The sequence below is a fragment of the Nipponia nippon genome, unplaced genomic scaffold, assembly GCF_047370975.1.
Source record: "Nipponia nippon isolate SJK-2023a ecotype South Korea unplaced genomic scaffold, ASM4737097v1 scaffold_21, whole genome shotgun sequence".
Lineage (NCBI taxonomy): Eukaryota > Metazoa > Chordata > Aves > Pelecaniformes > Threskiornithidae > Nipponia > Nipponia nippon.
The window spans coordinates 4,370,724-4,390,944 of NW_028262338.1; the positions used below are offsets into that span (position 1 = coordinate 4,370,724).

The 20,221-nt window shown below is 39.5% G+C and overlaps 1 protein-coding gene across 13 annotated transcripts in view; it reads right to left on the reverse strand.

The window, feature by feature from the left end:
* Positions 1-20,221, reverse strand: part of SPDL1 (spindle apparatus coiled-coil protein 1) — a 29,757-nt gene that overhangs the window by 7,365 nt on the left and 2,171 nt on the right. The window contains exons 1-14 of one of the 13 annotated variants that reach the window (XM_087759971.1): positions 18,060-18,108; positions 17,286-17,345; positions 16,438-16,549; positions 16,102-16,149; positions 14,089-14,264; positions 11,891-12,067; positions 11,386-11,580; positions 10,940-11,089; positions 10,183-10,281; positions 9,214-9,324; positions 6,403-6,543; positions 4,743-4,852; positions 3,370-3,557; positions 1,663-2,393 (exon numbers count right to left, since the gene is read on the reverse strand). In XM_087759971.1, the coding sequence (XP_087616097.1) occupies positions 1,843-2,393; positions 3,370-3,557; positions 4,743-4,852; positions 6,403-6,543; positions 9,214-9,324; positions 10,183-10,281; positions 10,940-11,089; positions 11,386-11,580; positions 11,891-12,067; positions 14,089-14,247 (1,881 nt within the window). In that variant the 5' untranslated portion in view covers positions 14,248-14,264; positions 16,102-16,149; positions 16,438-16,549; positions 17,286-17,345; positions 18,060-18,108 and the 3' untranslated portion in view covers positions 1,663-1,842. Of the gene's footprint in view, positions 1-1,661; positions 2,394-3,369; positions 3,558-4,742; positions 4,853-6,402; positions 6,544-9,213; positions 9,325-10,182; positions 10,282-10,939; positions 11,090-11,385; positions 11,581-11,890; positions 12,068-14,088; positions 14,265-16,101; positions 16,150-16,437; positions 16,550-16,946; positions 17,032-17,285; positions 18,035-18,059; positions 18,139-19,761; positions 19,861-20,221 lie in introns of those variants that run through there. The other 12 variants (XM_087759965.1, XM_087759969.1, XM_087759975.1 and 9 more) reach the window with 12 other exon arrangements.

Genomic DNA, 20,221 nt, shown 5'->3' on the forward strand with positions numbered 1-20,221 from the left:
AAAAATAACCCCAAATGACCACAATAACCTTTTCAGCCAGAGCATTGCGTTTTACTTAAGACAAGGTGAAAAACACTAACAATTATCCACCATGCAGATGCCAATTATTTTTTTTCCTCCCCCAATCCCTCCATTTTGAGGTCCACGTTCCTGCTCAAGTTGCCAACAGTTTTTGTGCCTTTGCATTTAGCTGTATTCCCACGTAGGGTTTGGGCACATCCATCACCGAACAGTCCAGAGAGTCTTTTAGTGTTTAGAAACCCACCCTCTCAAATACTCCTATTTTATCATGACTTCCTATTTCATAATAAATCAGTACAGATCAGGGTTAAGTAAATCCTCAATGTTATCTTCACAACATCATTAATTGAGGATTTAGTAGCTCCTTAACACAATTGGAAACATGAACAGAACTGTCTGCCTGGATTTGCCTTTTCCAGGTTCATACCACCACTGAAAACAATTTTAAACCTTACGCGGAGTTTTGTGGCATTGTTGTTGCATTGGTGGTGTTTATTTTTTAAAACCTACTGATTTATGTTTTATTCCTTATTTGAACCAACAGCAATGGGTGCAAGATTAGAACCCTCCCTCTGAACTTTGACTTCATCTTCCTCTTCCACTTTTTCCACCCGCTCTGTTTTCAAACATCAACCCCATAAAATCATTTCCTCTCCTCACCCCCTCCCCGGTAGGTTTGTCCCTTCAGTTCGCATAAACCGTTTCCAACAACTTCCTGCTGGCAGACACTGTATCTTCCTTTCCAAAAGAAAGATGAGGATATAAACTTTTCACACCCAGGTTACACGCTATCCGTTCCTTTATGTGTACGGAACACTCTCAAAACACAAAGCCATCGCTAAGTTATCCAAACGTTCCTCTCAACTTTCACCACCCACGTTTGACCTCCCTGATCTTTCCTCCTCAGCAACAGTCCCTGCAAATTTTGACATAGCTACTTAAACTACTTCTGCCGTATTCTTTCCAGACTATTTCAGAAGATTGTACTGTTTGGTTACTTTAAATCTGTTAATTGCATCCAACGCAACCTTGAAGAATTGATCCGAGAATCAAAATATCAACCCAATTACTTCTGAATGCCATTAATTTTGGATATACTGTACAGATTGCCATGTGTTAGGCCCTCCTCCATCTTTGAGGTTGCTGTCATTCTAGATTCAATAAACTATTTTTACTAGCAGACATTAGCAAGTTGCAAGCTCAAAACATCTAAGCTATCCCAGATTTTTTTTTCTTCCTCCCCCCACACACTCCAACATGTGCTTACTAAGATTATAAATACGAACAGAATACAAAAGCATCAGCTGGAAAAAAAAAAGTCAGTATTCCTTTCACCAAGATAAAAAAGTCGGAGCTAATTCCTATACTAAGTTACTTTTTGATAGATCGTAAAGTAACTTAAATTCTCAGTTCAGGGGAAAGAATTGATCTTAGTTTAACAGTTGTGTTTCTAGTTATCACGCATCCAGATTATGGAAGTCAGTTGCCTGACAACGCAAATAGCATAATTAATTGTCTGTTGTCTCGTACAACGCAAGTTCTGTTAACCCAATTCAGGTTAAGAATTACTTTATTAAATAATTTTCAGGCTTTTTAGCTAAATCTGAAAGTTGGCGAGGGCTGAAATTAGGTATGAAACTGAAGCATGATACTATTGCCTTTGCTGCTTTGATATGTACCACAGTTGTGTGGCAGCTTTGAAGGGACCAAGAAAACAGTTCTATTTCTGAAGTCAGAGCAAACCGAGAGAACTGTCATGCTATCCGCGCACCTTCAACATTTTCAAGTAATGGGAAAGTTATTTCAAAGATTGTTACAGTTTCAAGAGTCTTTTTCATTAGTCATCATTTTAGTCTTTCTAAAAGGTTTTGAGAGGTTCAACGTAGGCAGCCGGAGCTGAGGAATTACACTGCATGCAACACTGAGGAAATAGACAAAGAAGTGGATAGCACAGTTCATGCAGCGAAAGAAAAGAGATGCAGGTCTGTGATGATTGCCTTGACCACAGACAGAAGCTGACACTGACCTGGGGGCCGCTGAAGTCAAGGAATTACTTCCACTTCTGCTATACAAAGCAAAGGCGTCGTGATTCTCATCTTTAGTTTTAACTCTCTTTCTTTCTCTTTCAGGTTCAACAGCTTTTTGCGTTGCTTGAAGAGCTATATTTATTGGTGGTGCTTCAAGAGCGTGTTTTTTCAGAGAAGCATCGCTTTGCTCCAAGTTCTTGGAAGTCACCTTTGTTTCCTCCTTACTTGGCAACTGAGTGAGAGCAGCTTCTTTTACTGAAGTATTTTTGCTGTCCAAGTATTCACAAGTACTGTCCACTGGAATCTTCTCCCTCTTCTTTTTAGTTTTAGTGCCTTTAAGTAATTCTAAGAAAAAAGGAATATACTTTTTGTACACAAGTGAAGCTGAGGTGAACGTGTCCACCAACATGTTTGTAATAAAACAAAGAATATTTCACATGACTAAAGACCTTGGAATAATTCTTAACAGACAATTTACATCCCTTAAAGAACATCCTTTCATACAACCTGCTATCAGCAAGTAAGCATCCCCAACAGGAGAGAGCTTGAAGGAGAGACAAAAAAAAAGAAACACACACCAAAAAAGCACCTTTCTCCCCATCCACTCCCCCTTTTTACCAAGGCTTTTAATTAGATGCTCAGAACTACATGAATATGCTCAATTACTTTATTTCCACTTTGGAGGCTGCTGAGGTAAGCTTCCACAACTAAGATTCTAAAATTAAATCCTTTGGGTATGGACAATACCAAAACCAATTCACCCGTCTGGTTCCCCATTCATCTTCCCCCGCAGGCTACCACTCCCATGTTTCTGCGCATACCCAGCTATCAGCCGTTTTTCAGGTGGGCCTGTTGTCAAAACTTAATCCGTATTAACTTGAGCTACTACAGTTTTTCCTCTAAATGCTTTGCCCTTATTACAAAGCTCGTATCAGCTGCCTGCATTCAGAAAGCTGATACTTCTCATCAACAGAGAGATACTGCTACTATTATAGAAAGCACCTCCTGAGAATTTGTTCCCCCTTACTCCACTATGGTTGTCTAGCTATGCTCCGAGCTCTATACCTTGTACTCTTCAGTCTTCCGAAATTAATGTCAGTATATGTACTGAAGTAAAGGTCCTTGAGCAAGGTAGGGCTTCACTATTTCAGTTCAGCAGTTTTTGGACCAGGTTATTACCAAAAAGGCAGCCATTTAAACATTAGTTTATACTGAAACTAACCCAGTGTCTTCCTGTTTAATGTCATTCAACTTGTGAAGGTTGAGACAACCAGATTTTTTTTTTTTTCTTCCTCCCTCCATACAGAAAAGTAGTATTTACCTTCAGGCTCGTATTTCATTTTTAGCTCATCCAGCATAACTCGCAAGTTCATATTCTCACTCTGACAAGCTTGCAAGTGCCTCTCATTTGTGAAGAGTTTCCTTTCAACTTCCAGAACCCTTTGGCTCTCATACAGAGCTTTCATCCTCTGCAAGGACAGTTCATTTTTCAAGGTTTCGGTTTCCTTGCTAGGGTGGGAGGAAAATGACACAGTCACTCAGACTTGATTGTTGGGGTTTTCGGTGGTGGTTGTTGTAGGGCTTTGTTTGGTTTGAGTTTTTTTTAGTAAAGCAGCAGATACAAAGTCAATTAAGCATTCAGCGACTTCACATAAAATTCTTATTTATACACTAGTCAGAAATGAGAGAGACCTCTTTTGGTACAATGAAAATTTTCACCTGAACTTGACATAGAGCAGTGAGTTTAACTACCAGAGATCTATCGCTTGTTAAAAACAAACCTGTATGCTGAACGATGCACCCACGCGTATGTAACTGGTTTGAGAAACTTTCCCTGACCTACAAATGCACTATTTCGTCAGGGGTTTTTTAGCCTCTGTATAAATTAATATAACTGCTTCTATAACTGACAATGCAAGCTTTAACAAAGGTGCTACTCTAAGTGACCAACACGAAAATAATCATGTTAATACTCAGTGCACATCCTTGCCTCTGTTTCAGAGGCCATTAACTTCTACATCGTAAGCACTGAATCACCACCACTCAGCACTCCTAAGGTACTCGGATCATGCCAGTTTCTCGTAACAGCAGCAACAGTGAGGTGAAGGCTTCTCCGGCATTCCCACAGCAGACCATTGCCTCCTGCCCAAAGCGCAGTACTTTCATCTGAGGGCTTAAAAAACAATCTTGAGGCCAAACACTATGGACTTTCTAATTAATAGACATGGAATCCACCAGCCAAAGAACACACCTCAACTAAACAGTCCAATAAAACATTTCAAGTGTTATTTCCTGGCTCTTATTAGAGCCTGTAAGTCCTCTTACAGGTTTGGGGTTTTTGGGGGCTTTTTTGGTTTGTTTGTTTTGTGTTGGATTTTTGTTTGTTTGTTTTGAAGCTGTCAACTATCTTGTATCTCGGAGTATTGACAACATTTCTAGAAGGAAGCAACAATACTATAAAATAGTTCTGCTGCTATCTTTTGCAACAGTAAGTAAAATGACAAACAAAACAAGTCTCAGTCCTATAACCAACATAGGCTGGTTCCACAGCATTAGAAAGTGAGACGATGAGCATATTTGCCCATACAGTCAGGGGACTACAAACAGTAACAAAAAAAGGGAGAATAAAAACAAGTAGCTAGAAGATAACCAGACTACAACCAACTTCCCGGCCACAGACCATTAATTACTTACTTTGAGTTGTCAAGTTTCATTTGCAGTAAGTCTGCATAGTAACCATCTTCAGACTCTCCTCCTTTTGAGCTACTACTAGCTCTGGATTCTTCCATATTCTCATATAAAGTCTGATAAAGAAAAAAGGTCAGGTTGTCAAATAGTGACTTTTCAGAAACACATTAGCTTAGTCCTTAGGTGAATTCCTCCATGCATTTCTATAGAGAAGCCTCATGATAGGGGCGTTTAAACATACAAGAGTGCTCAGTTGGTCGGAGTACTTCCTCATTTGTTATAAATGTCAAATATCACCAAAACTGACAGTTCTCTCTCATTTACAGAAAGAAATAAAAAAGCAAGTTCAACTCCAGAAGGTTTTCAAATAGCATTGCGGAATGGTTATCTTCCTTTTTACTTGAAAATACAGGATATTTAGTTAAGCCACAAGGAATTTGTTTCAGCCTTTATTTCTAGGCTTCAGCAGCTGAAGTCCAAAGGTAAAGAATACAAGCCATGTTAATCAATAGCCAAAATCTCAAAATCAATTAAATCGTTCAGATGAGAAAGTTGGTTCGTACTAAAGATGCCATAAATGCAATACGCCTTCTATAACTACATTAGTAAGACGTGACATTCCGGGGTTTTTGCTTTGTGGTTTTCTTCTGAGCAAGCAGTACTAATACTGTCTCACAGACCTCATGGGCTTCTGTCAGTCACTGACTACAGGTACTTTTGATGGTTATTTGAATCAATCATTTGATTTCCTTACACTACTTATTTGTGGCATGGAGACAAAAATAAATACTGATCAAGCTTAAACATGACAAAACCGGTAAAGCAATCAAGCCGCCTCAATTGCTTACTAAAATGGGTTAAGCCTAGCTTTATGCCACTTTGGTTAAACACAGAATAGAGGACGCTATCCTGGAAAGCATAATCCTAACGCATAAGCTAATACACCTAAGTTTACAGTCCAAAGCCGTGGTAAGAGAGGGCAAATCGAGTCCACAAGTATGTAAGGAAGTAAAAAAGGCTACAGTTTTTCGCTCTGTATACACACAAACATCAGTAACATTACAATAGTGCAGACAGGTGTTCTCATGTATTTCTCACCTTCCAAAGTATTGACAAGATGCTATCAAGTTGCATAAGAGGACTGAAGAAATTGCTTTACAAGAATGATTAAGCAATTGAGTTTTTCTAGAAAAGAGCATGCTTCAACTGCAAAGTTAAGACACATTAAGGAAATAAATATCTAAGAAATCCAATATAGCTGAGACTAAGAAGCGATAAACCCTAAGTACACACAGTAAAAAAATCTGAAAGGGTTATGTCTTCCAAGATAAAAATCAGATGGCATAGCTCAGTGAACTTTGACCAAGTAATTGCATTTAAACGCTACAGGCAACTACATAAAATATGAAGGTGCTACACACAGGAACCCAGAAAAGACTCCTTCTCCAAACTAGGGCTTGGGTGGTGTAGAATTTTCTGCTTCTCTGAACTTCAGAAGTATATGTTTGCCAGCTGTAAAATAGAACTTCAGTCAAATAAAGGTATGAGTAGCCTTTGGATCCCTTTTCAAACCTTAGCATGGACTTCAAATAGTTTTCATAATTCTTCTTATTCTCATGATTTAGCTTCCGATTACGATTTTTCCACTCAATTACAGACCACATACCTTAAATTTTTCTAGCTGCCTCACTTTCATAAGAAGATCTTCTATCTCACCATTCTTTTGTTCTAACATTGACTGTAAGCGTTCCAGCTGCTCAAATTCTGCCTGAGAACCTTTCATCTGTAGCAGCGTAGCCATTTGCAGCTGTAAAAAAGGAAAAAAATTCCTTACAACAAATACTGGGTTAGATGACTGAAAATCTCAGCCTCTTACCCAGAACAGTTAGGGTACTCAAGCCTTGTAATTCTAATCCTGAATGCAGAAGCCCACTGGATGCTTAAACTCAGAAGTCTTCATAACATAGTCTTCACAATTATCATCGTAGGTTGACACTAAAAATCTTTAGCACAGCTGAAAACCTACTGAACAGAGTAGTCCTGAGGTGTCATATCTTTCTCCGTATTGACTAAGGAACCTATAAATATACTGTCAAGGACACACACAACATTTCACATTCAAACCATAAACACCAAGTCAGCTAGAACCAAAGTACAGCCCAGGCCTGTTTATCAGAGCTCAAAACGCATCTATTGAGGACTTCACTTGGAAAAAACACTCTAGTTCACCAAGTTTAAAACCCCTTTCTTGGCAGTTCCGATTCTGAGGTATAGATACCACTAAGTTTGCCTTCTGTAATATTAATCCAAGAATTTCAGCTTCTTCTGCTCCTTCAGTGGAACACACATCCTTTCAAGCAATGGAACACCCTTTGTTATTACAAAAGAAGTTTATCAAAGTCTTGCATTTATAGCAGATTTTGCTGATGCTGTTAACATAATAATATCATAGTACGAGGGCCTTAACGCATTCAGTTAGAAGTAATACATCAGACATTTAAACAACAACTGGGGAAACAATAGGAAATGCAATAATGGAAAGACTTAACAGGGTGTTAGTGATAGCTGCAGCATTTTCACCAGTCTAGTCAGGATGGATAAGGTAACACGGTAGGACACTTGGAGAAATCCAAGGATCAACTGAAACAAGTTAAGACTACAGATTAACAGGGAAAGCGAGAGAAGAGCTTTTACCCTACAGAACGTCAAGTAAAGGATATTGACGTTTCTGTACACAAACTAGAGCTAAAGAAAGATTCAATCATCTCCTCATAGCTTCTACAGGACATAAGGGAGGCAAAATTTTACCCCCCACTGGCTGACTAAAACTATTCTTACGTTTCCCAACCATTTAGACACCTAACCTTTTCCCCTTTTACTTAAAAGCCCACTCGCTAACCGTCACAATTGCGAACTGCAGCTGATCTACATGAAAACAAAGAACAGAAACATTGAGAAACTGGAAGGGATACTGTGGGCTGTGGAAAATACACCAGACAGGTAGAACTTTACACAGGAGTACTGCTTACATTCTGTTCAGGAGGCAGATGTGCAGAAGTCAGAAGTAAATACCCTATTCAGACATTCTGACAACTAAAGCTGCAACAACAGTTAACTGTACTGTCGGAATCAGCTGCTGAATGAAGAGATCAGTTAACTACAGACTGAGCTTTCACGCGCAGCACCACAATGCAACACAAAGCAGAGAGGATCCTAACAGGGATCCAAGATGGCAGCTTAAGCAAAACAGCTGTCCTAACAAACCACTTATCTCCAATATTGATATTAGAAGTTGTTTTATGGAAACAATTGAATACAAATTGAAATTCCATACAAAAACATTACGTAGTAGAACAGGGATACCAATTTGCCTCAGTTCTTGGTGAAAATCTTCAGTATTAGGCATGTTTCTTATACCATCCCGTCAGTGTGACTGACTTACCCTCACGTTACAAGGAGAAAACTTCTGAAGAAACTGACCCTATTCAGTCATTTTACTCACTCAAATCTTTAGCTCTCAAGATCAGATTCTAGTAAAAGAGAATTCCTTTGCTGCATCAGTAGTTCTTTTCTTGTCCTTCAAGAATGTCATTTCAATTATTTTCAACCTAGTTCTCCACAAAAGCTAGGTAACACAAACCTGTATCTTCAGTGTTATTCATTATCATCACTCTTGATGTTTAAGCACTCTCCTCAAACCTCACGATGAAGTACTCGATCAAAATGAAAGGATCCACTCGTGTTGGAAAATCAGAAGACCAACATGAAAACAGCTGGCAGTCTTGCAGCATCCTCTCTACATTATCTTGTAAATCAGCTTCTGCTAACTAGTTCTCAACAGTATTAACCAACAGGCTCCCAACCTATGGGAATATAACTATCCTATAGAACTAAATGAAATAGTTATAACAAAAGTTTTGACTTATTCTTGTGCTAAAGATAGGGAGAAGCAAAAAAAAAAAAAAACCAACATGGACAAGTGTAAAAACAAGAAAGCAACCCAGAGGGGAAAAAAACAAAACAGCAGCGTGATCAGGACAGAGTACAAGCCTGCCCGTTTCTTTACATTCATTCCTGACAATCACAGTTAATACACAAATAAGTGATTCATGTAGTACGAGAATTAGATAAGAGAGGAAGAAGCAATTGTCAAGACGAACTGAATGCTAGTTCATCTGACAGGAGTTGTGTTTCACTTTTATCCATTTAACCACTACTGCCAAGGTAAGCAAACATAGTGCCTTCAGAATAACTTCGAGTTCTAGGATAAAGTAGCAACACTAGTAGCGATAGAAAAATGCTGATGTACCATAAAAGTCAAATAGCACAATGACACCTCACTTGTTTTCCTCCCACTTCCCTCCCCCCAGACTACTGTATCGTATTTTAAAGATAATCAACCCCCCTAGCCTGTGTACTAAAGCATTGCCTTATCAGACCCCAAGGAAACCCTGGAGTATTACAGTAACGGTCATACCTTCATTCTTTGCAATTGTTCTCTAGTGAATGCATGCTGTTTTTGTAGTGACTGATATTTTATTTTCACACTGATCAGCTGTCGTTCCATTTCTGCCCTACGGTCCTCCACCTACAGAACATTGTTAACAATTATTACTATGAAAATTGTAACACTTGTTGACACTTGGATGATAAGTTTTACAAGATGTTACCTAGCAATTGATGTTGGTTCTGCAAATACTGCTTTTCCAGCAACAGTACTTGAAAAATACGTGCTGTTATCATTACCTCCGAGATAAAAGTGAGTAGGCAGTGCTGTAGCAGCTGAAGCCCCATCAGTAAAGCGCAACCGATTTTTCTTTTGTTCTTTTGATATCAAAATAAAGTAACACTTCATATGCTTCAGTGTTGCTGTAGAATAGTTTTGTCCATTGGCATCAGAACAAATAGTTTAAAAAAATATGAACCGTGTACCAATTCAACCCATCCCCTGCGTGTCGTCAGAGAACAAAAATAACTTCCTATGCATTTAACAGCAGCTGAACTCTTATTCAAAAACTAATTCAAAAACCCTCCCAAATGCTCAAATATCCAGCCATTTGCAGCATGTTTTTAAAAGACAGCCTTTAACAACATCTTTTAGTATTTCACATACTATCTTCTGCATTAAAGAAGGCTTACCAGCTGAACGAAACTACTTAGAGCCAAGAGCTGCAGACAGAACTGTCATGAACCCTCAGTCCCATCTTCTACCGTGATAGCCAGGTAACTTTAAGTTATTCCATTAAGTTCACTAACTCCCCGACTTCAGAGTGTGCGTAACAGTTTCCACAGGTCAGTTCCTAGACAGTTCAATACTGAAGTAGACTCATGCTGGCCAGATCACATACAGATACTCTAACATTTTCAATGCAATATAAGAAATAAAACTTATGAAGTATTTCTTCTCTCCTCTGTGTATTCTCAGGTATCGGTGACATAATTGTACCTCAGCAAAGAGAGAGTTGCCTTTACTTGTAGGGTCCAAAGATTGCTGCACTGCGTGATCCAGCTGAACCTGAAGCTCTTGGTTAGCTTCACGAGCTTTCTAGATAAAAGCAAAGAGGATATTAGTCATTTAAGCATCTGATGTACTGCATATATGAATTTAATCACACAGTTTTACTCTTTTTCCATTTCCTATGCCTGTAGCACAGATTATCTTGTACTGCAGTACTGAACTGTGCATACAGTTCTAGTCAGTAAGAGACAATCAACTTTGTTTCACTAAAGGGCTTAATATTACACTTGCTCTTCAGGACAAGAGCATAACTAAAACCTTTAAAGGAAAACTTTGATGTTTACCAATTGGATTAACGGTATTGAGACTATTAGCTTTGCTGTGCTATTTAGTCACAAACCCTATACTCCCCAGTTCAAAGTTTTCCAAGGCATTCAGTAGGAACTTGAAATAAAAATGAGAATTATATCAACAACCTGTGAGAAGGTCCTGTTATGAGGCAGAATACCGCAATACAAAGGATCTCCACACACAGCCTTCAACAAAAGAAGGCCAATATAGAGAGTATTTAGCAACAGGCTAAACCCGACTAGCCAATATCAGGTTTTTCTCCCCCTCTGCCTTCTCTTTCTCCCTCCCTCCTTAGAACTCCTCTCTCAAAACTCTGATCTTACCGAAAAGCTAGCACCACAACTTGCGGAATTCAGGGATTATCGACCACTGTTAAATAAAATTAAGAGAATACCTCTAATGCATTACAGTAAGAAACAACTTCTTTTTCCCTCTCTTCTTTTTCTCCCTGTAGACGCTCCAGCTGATTGCGTAAGTTACTGTTTATGAGTTCTAATTGTTCTTTACTGTACTGCAGTTCATTCAGCTTTTCTTCAACATTGGCCTAAACAAAAAACCCACCAAGTTTATAAAACAATTTAAGAAAAGCAGGCCTCTGTGAACCAAACAGATTTGTTAGTAGTAATTACTTTTAATACAAAATATTATCTGGAAGAAGAGTTTGTATTAAAGTCTAGTTATTAAGGCTATTATTTCTTTTTGCCTGTGCATATTTTCTTATTAGTAAGCCAATCATAAGGTAGGAACATACGCAAAGCATCTAAAAAGGAAATGAGCAAAAGCACAGAATTTGATCTCCAACTAGCCTACATTCCTAATAATTAAGTACTAGTCACACACCTTCACGCTTTCTAGTTCGGTGAGTTCTATCTGAAGATTGAGCATCTCTGAAGACATGGTCTCATGTACACGTTCAGACATCATATGTAGCTCTTCTGATTTGGCAGCAATTATTTCCTTCTGATGATCCACTTTGTGTCTTAGTTGTTTCTCCGAGAGTCGGGTTTCATCTAGTTCTGCTTTCAGGTTCTCCAACTTAAAGACAGTTGACAACTAAGTAGTGCTATTTTATAATTAATTCTTGAAAAGCACAATAATTTTGACTCTGTTCTAATTACAGAAAATGTCTTAGAAATACAACTTAAGAGTAAACGTTTTAAAGTAAGCTTTAAAAGCTAGTGTAACTCACAATGTAACTATGCAGATGTTTGTTGAAAACCAACCAAGCTCCTACATATTAAAACTATTTATTAGATTTGTTTTGGTAGTAAGTGTACAATTATGAGTTAAATACACACTCTTTAAAATGCTGTTAGCAACATTTTAGCTGCATGAGTTGCCAAACCTTGTTTTTAAGGTCGCCGATTTCTTGTCCATAGACTCTGGCAAGCTGCTCTTTCTGTTTATCCAGTTGCATGTTTTGCTGTTGCTTAAGGGAATCACATTCAAAACTCAAGCTTTCCAACATTCGATTCTTGAGTTCAATTTCTCTCTGAAGAGAGTACTTCTCTTGTTCAAATTTCTGAAAGAAATAACATACTAATAAATCTAGATGTAATATTCATAAACGCTTGGGGAACAACACACTACATACAGGCTCAGAACCAAGACACTAATGCCCAAAACTTGTAGCTCATTCAACCTTTTGTTGAAGTCCCAATTAGGGAATTGGCACACCCATGTTCTAAAAAAAGCAAACAAACCCAAACCAAAAAAAACACCACAACACCCAACACAAAAACTGCTCTGAAATTTTATGACTTATTTGGCTGTGTAATATTCTCTTCTTCATGGAAACTGCATATTTCTTCACACCCAACATAAAGGGTGTAGGCATCTTTTCTGCAAATGTAACATAAAAATTTAGTGAGAGCTTACCCATCCTTTCTACCACCATGGAACCCGCCTGATTATGTTACAAATCATCACACTCCATCAGGTGTTCCTCTACTGCAGAACAGCTGGGTTCAATGTTTGGTAAAGACATCTAAATCATCTACCATTTTGCAATAAACCCTACCAACCCTTCCAGATTGAAGAAGGGCTTCTTTATCAGCTTCCCTCTATGCCTGATTGTATATGTTTGCTAATTATAAAGGGCAGCTTCATTTCACTCTTCCATTCAGGTAACAATTAAGGAGAAGAAAAAAAAATTTAAAAAGGAGAGTCTTGGAAGCAGAAAAGGTAAATACCAAAACCAAATCAGTCTAAAGATGCAGGATTTTTTTTTTAAATAAAATAACTCCTAAAACACAAACCAGAATTAAAAAAGGAGCATAAAACTAAAAGCTGGCAGGTATGAAATTGACCTCTGTGGCCCAGACACCAGCTCATCAAGGACAGACTTCTCTCTCAAATATACAGGACAAGAGTTTTGGCTCAAAGATAAAGACAGTGCACAGAAACGGTTTGGGAGTGCACTGCTGACCAGACCCAAGAAAGACAAAAATCTAGCATGATATGTCTACAGACTTTTACAGAAGCGTACGCAGATTCTTCTGAAAGACGCTTGTGCCTACTGTTAAAACTTACACTTGTGTTCACGGTAATTGCTTTGGCTCTCAGATTCCAAAGAAGAGAGCCATAGATTCAAAAGCTCCAAAGAATCTGTTGGATAACCACAGTTCCCACACAAGACGTTCATCTGTTGTATGAAAGCACACAATTCCTTCCCTCTGCCCTCGGAATCTAAGTTACTAATTGATGTGGTTCACACAAGCTCAGCTCGTAACTTTGCTCCAGCCTATGACATGGGATTACAACAGCTTCACAACACAGTAGCCACCATCTCAGGCTGTCTGCAGAAAAGGATGATCCTGCCCCCACTAATTTCTTAGCTCTATCGTAAGGGAAGGGATGGATACACAGCCAGAAACAGACTAAATGAAGAGAAATGGTATATCTGAAGCATGGGCTGACTGAAAACAACCATCAAAATTAGAGTGTTTATGAAAAGCGGAAGATGTTTTCCTGATTGGAATTTTCTTGCACAATTACTAAGAAAACTGGCTGACTATATAATATCTCTGTATTTCAACACTACACTACTCTCTTTTCTGCAGTGTAAAGAAATGTACTAATAAATTCAGAATCCCTTGGTATGTAGAAAATTTGAAAACTTCACTACAGAAGAAATCAGTTTTACAGTCTTGCTGCTAGCGTTCTTTTTACAGCTTTAAGTGGTGCAAAGCTTGCAGGGAGAGCACAACATGAATGAATTGCTAAACATACCCAAAACACATGCTCTAAAACAAATTTACTTAGCACTTAGTATTCATTTTACATTAAAGGCAATTAATCCTACACAGTACTGAACAGTCAATGCATAATTAGCTATGAAACCCTGTCCCAGTTAGATAAAATTATGCTCAATATCTTAGAGCAGCGATAAAAAGCCCTCTCTACAAATACTTAAACTAAAAAGGTTTATTAAAAATTAATCTAGACTCTAAAAGGCATTTAACACACCTGTGACATTCAGAAAATAGTTAAATTAAAACAAAGTTCTTGACTGCTTTTTTTACTCAAAGTTTAAAACATCACCTCAGTTTTCTCAGTCAATTCACGGCGTGTTTGATCCAACTGATTTTGAACTTCGCTTTGGGACTCCAATAAATGCAAGCCATATTGTGCTGCCTTTCTTCGCTCATTCTCTGCTTCCTTGAGTTGCTGTTTGAGACTTAAAATGGTCTCTGTCTCCATTTTTCTTCCTTTTGTTACTTCAACATCGCAAACACAAAAAGATTAAAAAAATATATTGCAGTAAGTTACAGCAGTTAATCGGAAAGAAGTTATTGATTTCCTGTCTTAATCAGGACACAAGGATGTATTTTTGCATTAACACAAGACACAGAAAAAGATAGCTCAGGAACAAACAGTCCAGCGAGCAGCAAGATAATAGCTATTTCTCCATAAGTTTGCTTAGCATCTTATTCCCGACTATGTCTTAAGCAATAGCATGCAGCGAAACAACTCCTGTGTACCCAGCCCGGTTTCCTAGCACATTAGGACCAGAGTTCATCTAGTATACAGCATCTTGCCATATGCAAGAGAAGGCTAGGAAATAACCTTTGAAAAACACCTGTATGCATATGGCTGACAATATTTTCTGTGGTATTACAAATAAAGCCACACTAACTATAGCATTACTTGTGTACGCAAATAACACTTAAGATTCATGCAGGCAGCTGTATTAGCGGGATAGCTTACTCCTAATAACATTATGTGCGATATAAAAACAGATAAAGGTAGTTGAAGGAAAGAGTCAAAAATAGAAACCCTGTTAAAATACACGGAATTTTCACACAGGGATTTTTATTTATTTAAGTGCTTAATGGAGTCTTTCATGACTGTATTCCACTTCAAACTTAAGTCACTGCAGATAACCTATTTGTTAGTCACCATGTCTTTGTCACATGTTTTGGAGAATTCATTCGTTTCTATATTTGTATCATAACAGAATACACAAGTAAAGGTGAATTTTGCAAAAAGTTACTCAAAATAAACCCAAACAAAATATTTTAAAAAATAAAAATCATATCAAACTAAACACCATAAGCTTGTATGACTGCTTGCTCCCAAACGTACTAAATTGGCACACTGCAAAAAAATCCTATTAAGACAGAAATTTCTAAGCAACTCGGGTTTCTGAGCAACACAAGCCAAGAGTTCTCTCAGAAAGTATTCAGTAACAATGACATACAAATAAAAAAAAAAAACCCTGCAGTTGATTTTTCAAAGCCAGAGTTCATAATTTTTATATAATTTCAGGATTAAAGTTATTGTTCCTTGAAGATCTTATTCTGTGCTTTTTCTTTTTACTTAAACAATTTAGTTGTTGCCATTTCTTACTGGCACATATATTATTCTTATGAATGTTAGGAAGATGCTGGTCTTTATCAAGAGCAAATTTCACAGCTTAGCACAGGAGAGATTATTTTTAACAGTCATTATTATTATTATGCCTTCACTTTTTTTTTTTTTGCTAACTTTTATTCAACAGCTTCCTATAAAAGAAAAAAATTAACATGCAAAAGTGCATCACGCCAAAACTGTTCTAATTCCTTTCAGAAATACAAGATAGAAATTATCAAATTCCGTTTTCCACATTTTCCATCACTTGTTGTTATTCATGTTTAACACATACAAAGAGACTTTATCCAGCCAGGCTCGGAAACTTCAGTTTTTCACATCTAACCATTGCAATAATTGAAATACTAGTTTTGAACACCTATGCTAAAACAAGCCAGCAAAAGACAGGAATTTTGCATGCCTAGAACTAAGAATCAACAATCTTCTTACTAGTGCGAGGATATGTAAACTGTGTACAATTTAATAATGCCATGTTTAACAGTAAGATGTAGCAATATAAGCATATAGGCAACCACTCCTGGCATGCATTTGCATAGTAAAGGGGATTAATTAATCCTAATTCATTTCATAAACAGAATTTTAAAAATAGCTTTATTTTCTGATCAAACAACAGCATAGAGGCAACATAGCAATTTGATTGCTCCTAGCTTAGTAAATTAAATTTGAGTAACGTTTTTAACTCACCTTCAGAAGTCCATTTAAATCTTTCTTGACCTTATTCTCGTACTCCACCTTTAAAAGAAAAAAAAAAAAAAAAAAAAAAGCAACAGTTGTCTAGTCCGGATGAGTATAAGCTGCCATTATAGCGCAGTCCTTTTCTGAAAAAGCTTAATGCCTGTGGCTGTCTCATGAAAATGCAGATCACAAACTAAAACCCCATAGAAATGCAAATCTTATTAAAATCTCAGTTGAGGCAGCTGTCAGATAGTTTAGAAACAGCCAGATCAGGCAATGTTGCCAAAGGATAGATGCTCTGCAATTGGTCTGTGGGGCAAGTAAACAGACTACACCCAGGCTCACCTTCTAGCACATAAGGGTTGTTGAGGGATTTTGTCTTGCTCCCCCCTTCAAGCTTTTTTGCATGCTCTCCTCCAGCTTCACATACAAGATCTTTGAGCTCTTAAGTCATTTACTGGATAATATTAAAAAAAAAGATCTTAGGCTTTGCTTTAATTTTGCAGTTGAAGTATGGAGGAAAAAAAAAAAAAAAAATAGTTTTCCTAATCATACGTTCCTTGCCAACTATTAGGGAAAACAGCAAGTATGGCTTCCAGAGTACAGACATCCTCAACTTTTGGCAATTTTGGATGAAGTTAATCAGACAAGACCAGGTAGCTTTGTTCATACACCTGTATTGTTATAAAGGGAAGTAATTGCCTGCAATTTAATATTATACATGAGGTTAAGTAAACTACCCTGAAAATAATGTTTTAAGAAATTAAATAGGTAGTAAGGTGAGCAGGTAGGAAGTGAAATAATAGAAATCAGTCTTCATTTATTCTACTGAGAATTACAAGAGAGTTACTCACTTTTGGCTAATTATCTTCAAATATTTTTATGACAGATTCCATACCGAGGGCTGCAGACTTTGAGTATTCAACCATTTAGGTACTCCTTGATAAAAACAACAGGGTAGGAGATAAAAAGGCACTCTCCTGGCATGCAAACTTTCCTCTCCCACTCTGTAACTGTCCTTCTAATTAACCTGCTATTCCCAAGGGCCATACGCAGCCGCCATCTGCATTCCGATCTATTCAGAAGTACCTACAGAGTTTTCTGATCGCTAACATCATCGGCAAGATAGTTTCTGTCCCTGTTCTCCTTACAATTCACTTCAGTTACTTGAACAAGTCCATTTCTTCACCTACCAAGTTGCACACTCAAGCCGAAATATTTTCAGGACTAATCGCCTTCCACAAAACACACTCCTGCGTGGATAAGCATTACAGAGAAAAGAAAAAAATAAAGTCAGACTACAGCCTGATCTTTCAGTCACTACAAAGCACTCGGCAAACCAGCAGCTGGCTCTGTCAGCACCTTCTCCAACGCTGCCGTGCCATGTTGCGTCTATTCGTTAACTCAGGACACGACCCCTCTGCCGTTCAGGCCGGCCGCTCCCTGGCGTTCTCGGCTGCCCGCCCCGCTTCAAGCGGAGGCGGGCGGAGGACTCGCCCCAGCACGGGGCTCCTGACCAGCGCCCCGGCAGCGCCGTACGCGCGGACACGGCCAGCGACTCGCAGCCGGGGCTGCGCCCCGCAGGAGAACGCCCCTGCCCGCGTTGTAACCCCAACGGGCAGCCAGGGCGGCGGGGAGAGGCTGCCCTCCACTCCACTTGAGGCAGCGTCTGCGGGGCCCTAGGGGAGAGCGGCCTGTCCCGCCGGAGGCAACGCGGGAAGGCACCGGCAGCGCGACCCCGGCGAGGGGAAGGGCCCGAAGGCCCGGGGCTGTCAGACACAGCGGCGCGAAAGGCGGGGGGGAAGGCAGGGGCTCTCCTCCGCCCTCCCCGAGCCCCTCGGCCCCGCCGCTTGAGAGCCCCCTTCTGCAGAGGAGCAGCGGCAAAGCAGCAGCCCCACAGAGAGGAGAGCCGCCCTGACGGCCCGCTCCTCGCCCCCTCACAGCGCCCGCGCCTCGCTGCGCGCTACCTCGGCCCAGCGGCCGCCCCGCTCCGCTCCGCGCCGGCGCCGCTCCCGCAGTTCAAACTCGCCTCCGCCCCAAATCTCGCGAGAGCTGCCGCTGCCCGCCTCCCCCTCCGCTCCTCTCCCGCGCACGCGCCGGGGCGGGCGGCGTTGTGAGGAGAGGCGGGGAGCGGGGTTTCCCCGGGCGCTGAGGGAGAGCGGCAACAGCGAGGGGAAGGCAGATAAAGTTAGCGGATCAGCAGTAGCTCTCCGGCCGTACCTAACCAGAGCACAGCAGGCCGGAGGTGCAACGGATATGCTTGGCTCCAGAGCCACCTCGCTCAAAGAAAGCGCACAGAGTAAGTGATGAGAGTCAGCGTACAGGGTAGTACATATTATCTAGGAATCCTGCAAAGCAGAGGGGCAACCCGCTCCTCCCACGCATTGTTCTACAGGAGAGTTCTTGGTTTTGGCGGCCATGAGTGTCTGGTTTATCCCACTGCCCGCTCTCCTCATGGAGGAAATCCCCTTCTTCAGTAGGGGCTGCTGAGGCTGCCTGCCCCTGAGGCAATGTCACCATCTTCCTATTCAAACAAACCTTTCCTTAGATTCTGGGGAGCTTACCGTCCAAACTTCAAGAGTTACACAGCAAGTAACAGTGCTTGTAGCACAGCTGTGAACTGAACTTCGAACTTCCTATTTTCCTCCCTAGCTTGCTCTAGTTTCTACTCATCTTCACTTCCTGCACCAGGGAGGAGTCCCAGGGAGGGATTTCATAGCGTTAGATCGCCCAGAATTCATAGATTTCCTAAGCCAGCGAAGGTCTGAATAATATCCACACAGAAGAGCAAAATTCATCAGCTGGGCTACTTCACCATGCGGTTCTGATGGTTATTTGAGAGTCCAAGCACAGTTACCTATGTGCCATTTTCTCTGCCCCAGAAGAAAACCTGAGTAATTTTTACTTTTTAAGCAGTAGTTAAATGCTTAATCTGTTCTGCAAGATTGATATATTTTTGCACTTTCTCCAACCACATCAGTGAGTATGGAAAGTTTATTCTCATATCTAATATGCCATCTGTAACAAAAGCCATTGCGTAGAAGCACACTAAAGCAAATTCTGCCTTTAAAGAACCATGCTTCAAGTAATGTAAGGTTAAATTCAAGCAACAGGCTGTAAGTAGATGCAAAGATAACAATCCTATTTGGAGCAACCAGGACAGAAATAGATGTCTTAAGATAAAAGGGGCTTGGAAAATAAGCACATGGTGTAAAATTCTACAGAAGCAGCCAGCAAAACTACTACTACTTCTGTCAAAATGATACTACTTCTACTCTTCTATCAAAATGTGTGGGTTTAGCTTACGTCAATAGAAATGGGATTAAAAATTAAATACAGAATGGTCTAGACAGGGAAGAATGCCAGGTTAATTAAAACAGGGTCAGGAAACAAGAGACTCCTGTTCTAATCCTGATTCTGCTGCATTCACTGTGCGATTAACCACTCCAAATACTCACAGCTATACCCCCTTGTTTTAAAACAAGGATAACAGTGACTTAATTAACAAATCCTTGTAATTCTCCTGACAGTTAGCTGGGTACATCTTGGAAGAATATAAAATACACAGTAAATTCTAAGTATTAACATGATTACTCCATCAGATCAATTATCTGCCATAACAAGTTAAATCATAGAACAGTTAAAATAGCTGCTGCTGCTTCTACCTACCTTCAGTTCCACGGTCATATATAACAGCTGTTGTTTAATGCACGAAATACGTTAGCAAACTCCACAATATTTTCCTCAGCTTAGAATTTCCATTTATGCCTTTAAAACAGAGTTAGGAGCTTAGGTACAAAGTAACTGATTCATTATTTAAAACATGCCGTTATCTTCAGAACTGTTCTCTTTTCCGTACTGAATTGGCACTAACCAGGATCCTGTTTCACATACTACATCTACTTCTTCTGAATATGAAATACACACATCAGTTGCTAATAAGTTAATTTGTAACACAGATTTGTCAAGTGGAGTGACCATCTTGTCAGAATGCTACAAGATTATTCACCACTGTTATAAAATATTTATTAGTTACCCAATACCACTCTTTACAGTTTGGCTGTATACCAGGATTCCTTGAGTTGTACTTAGCTTTGAAGCTAGGTTTTACTTTAAGAGGTTGTGAAAG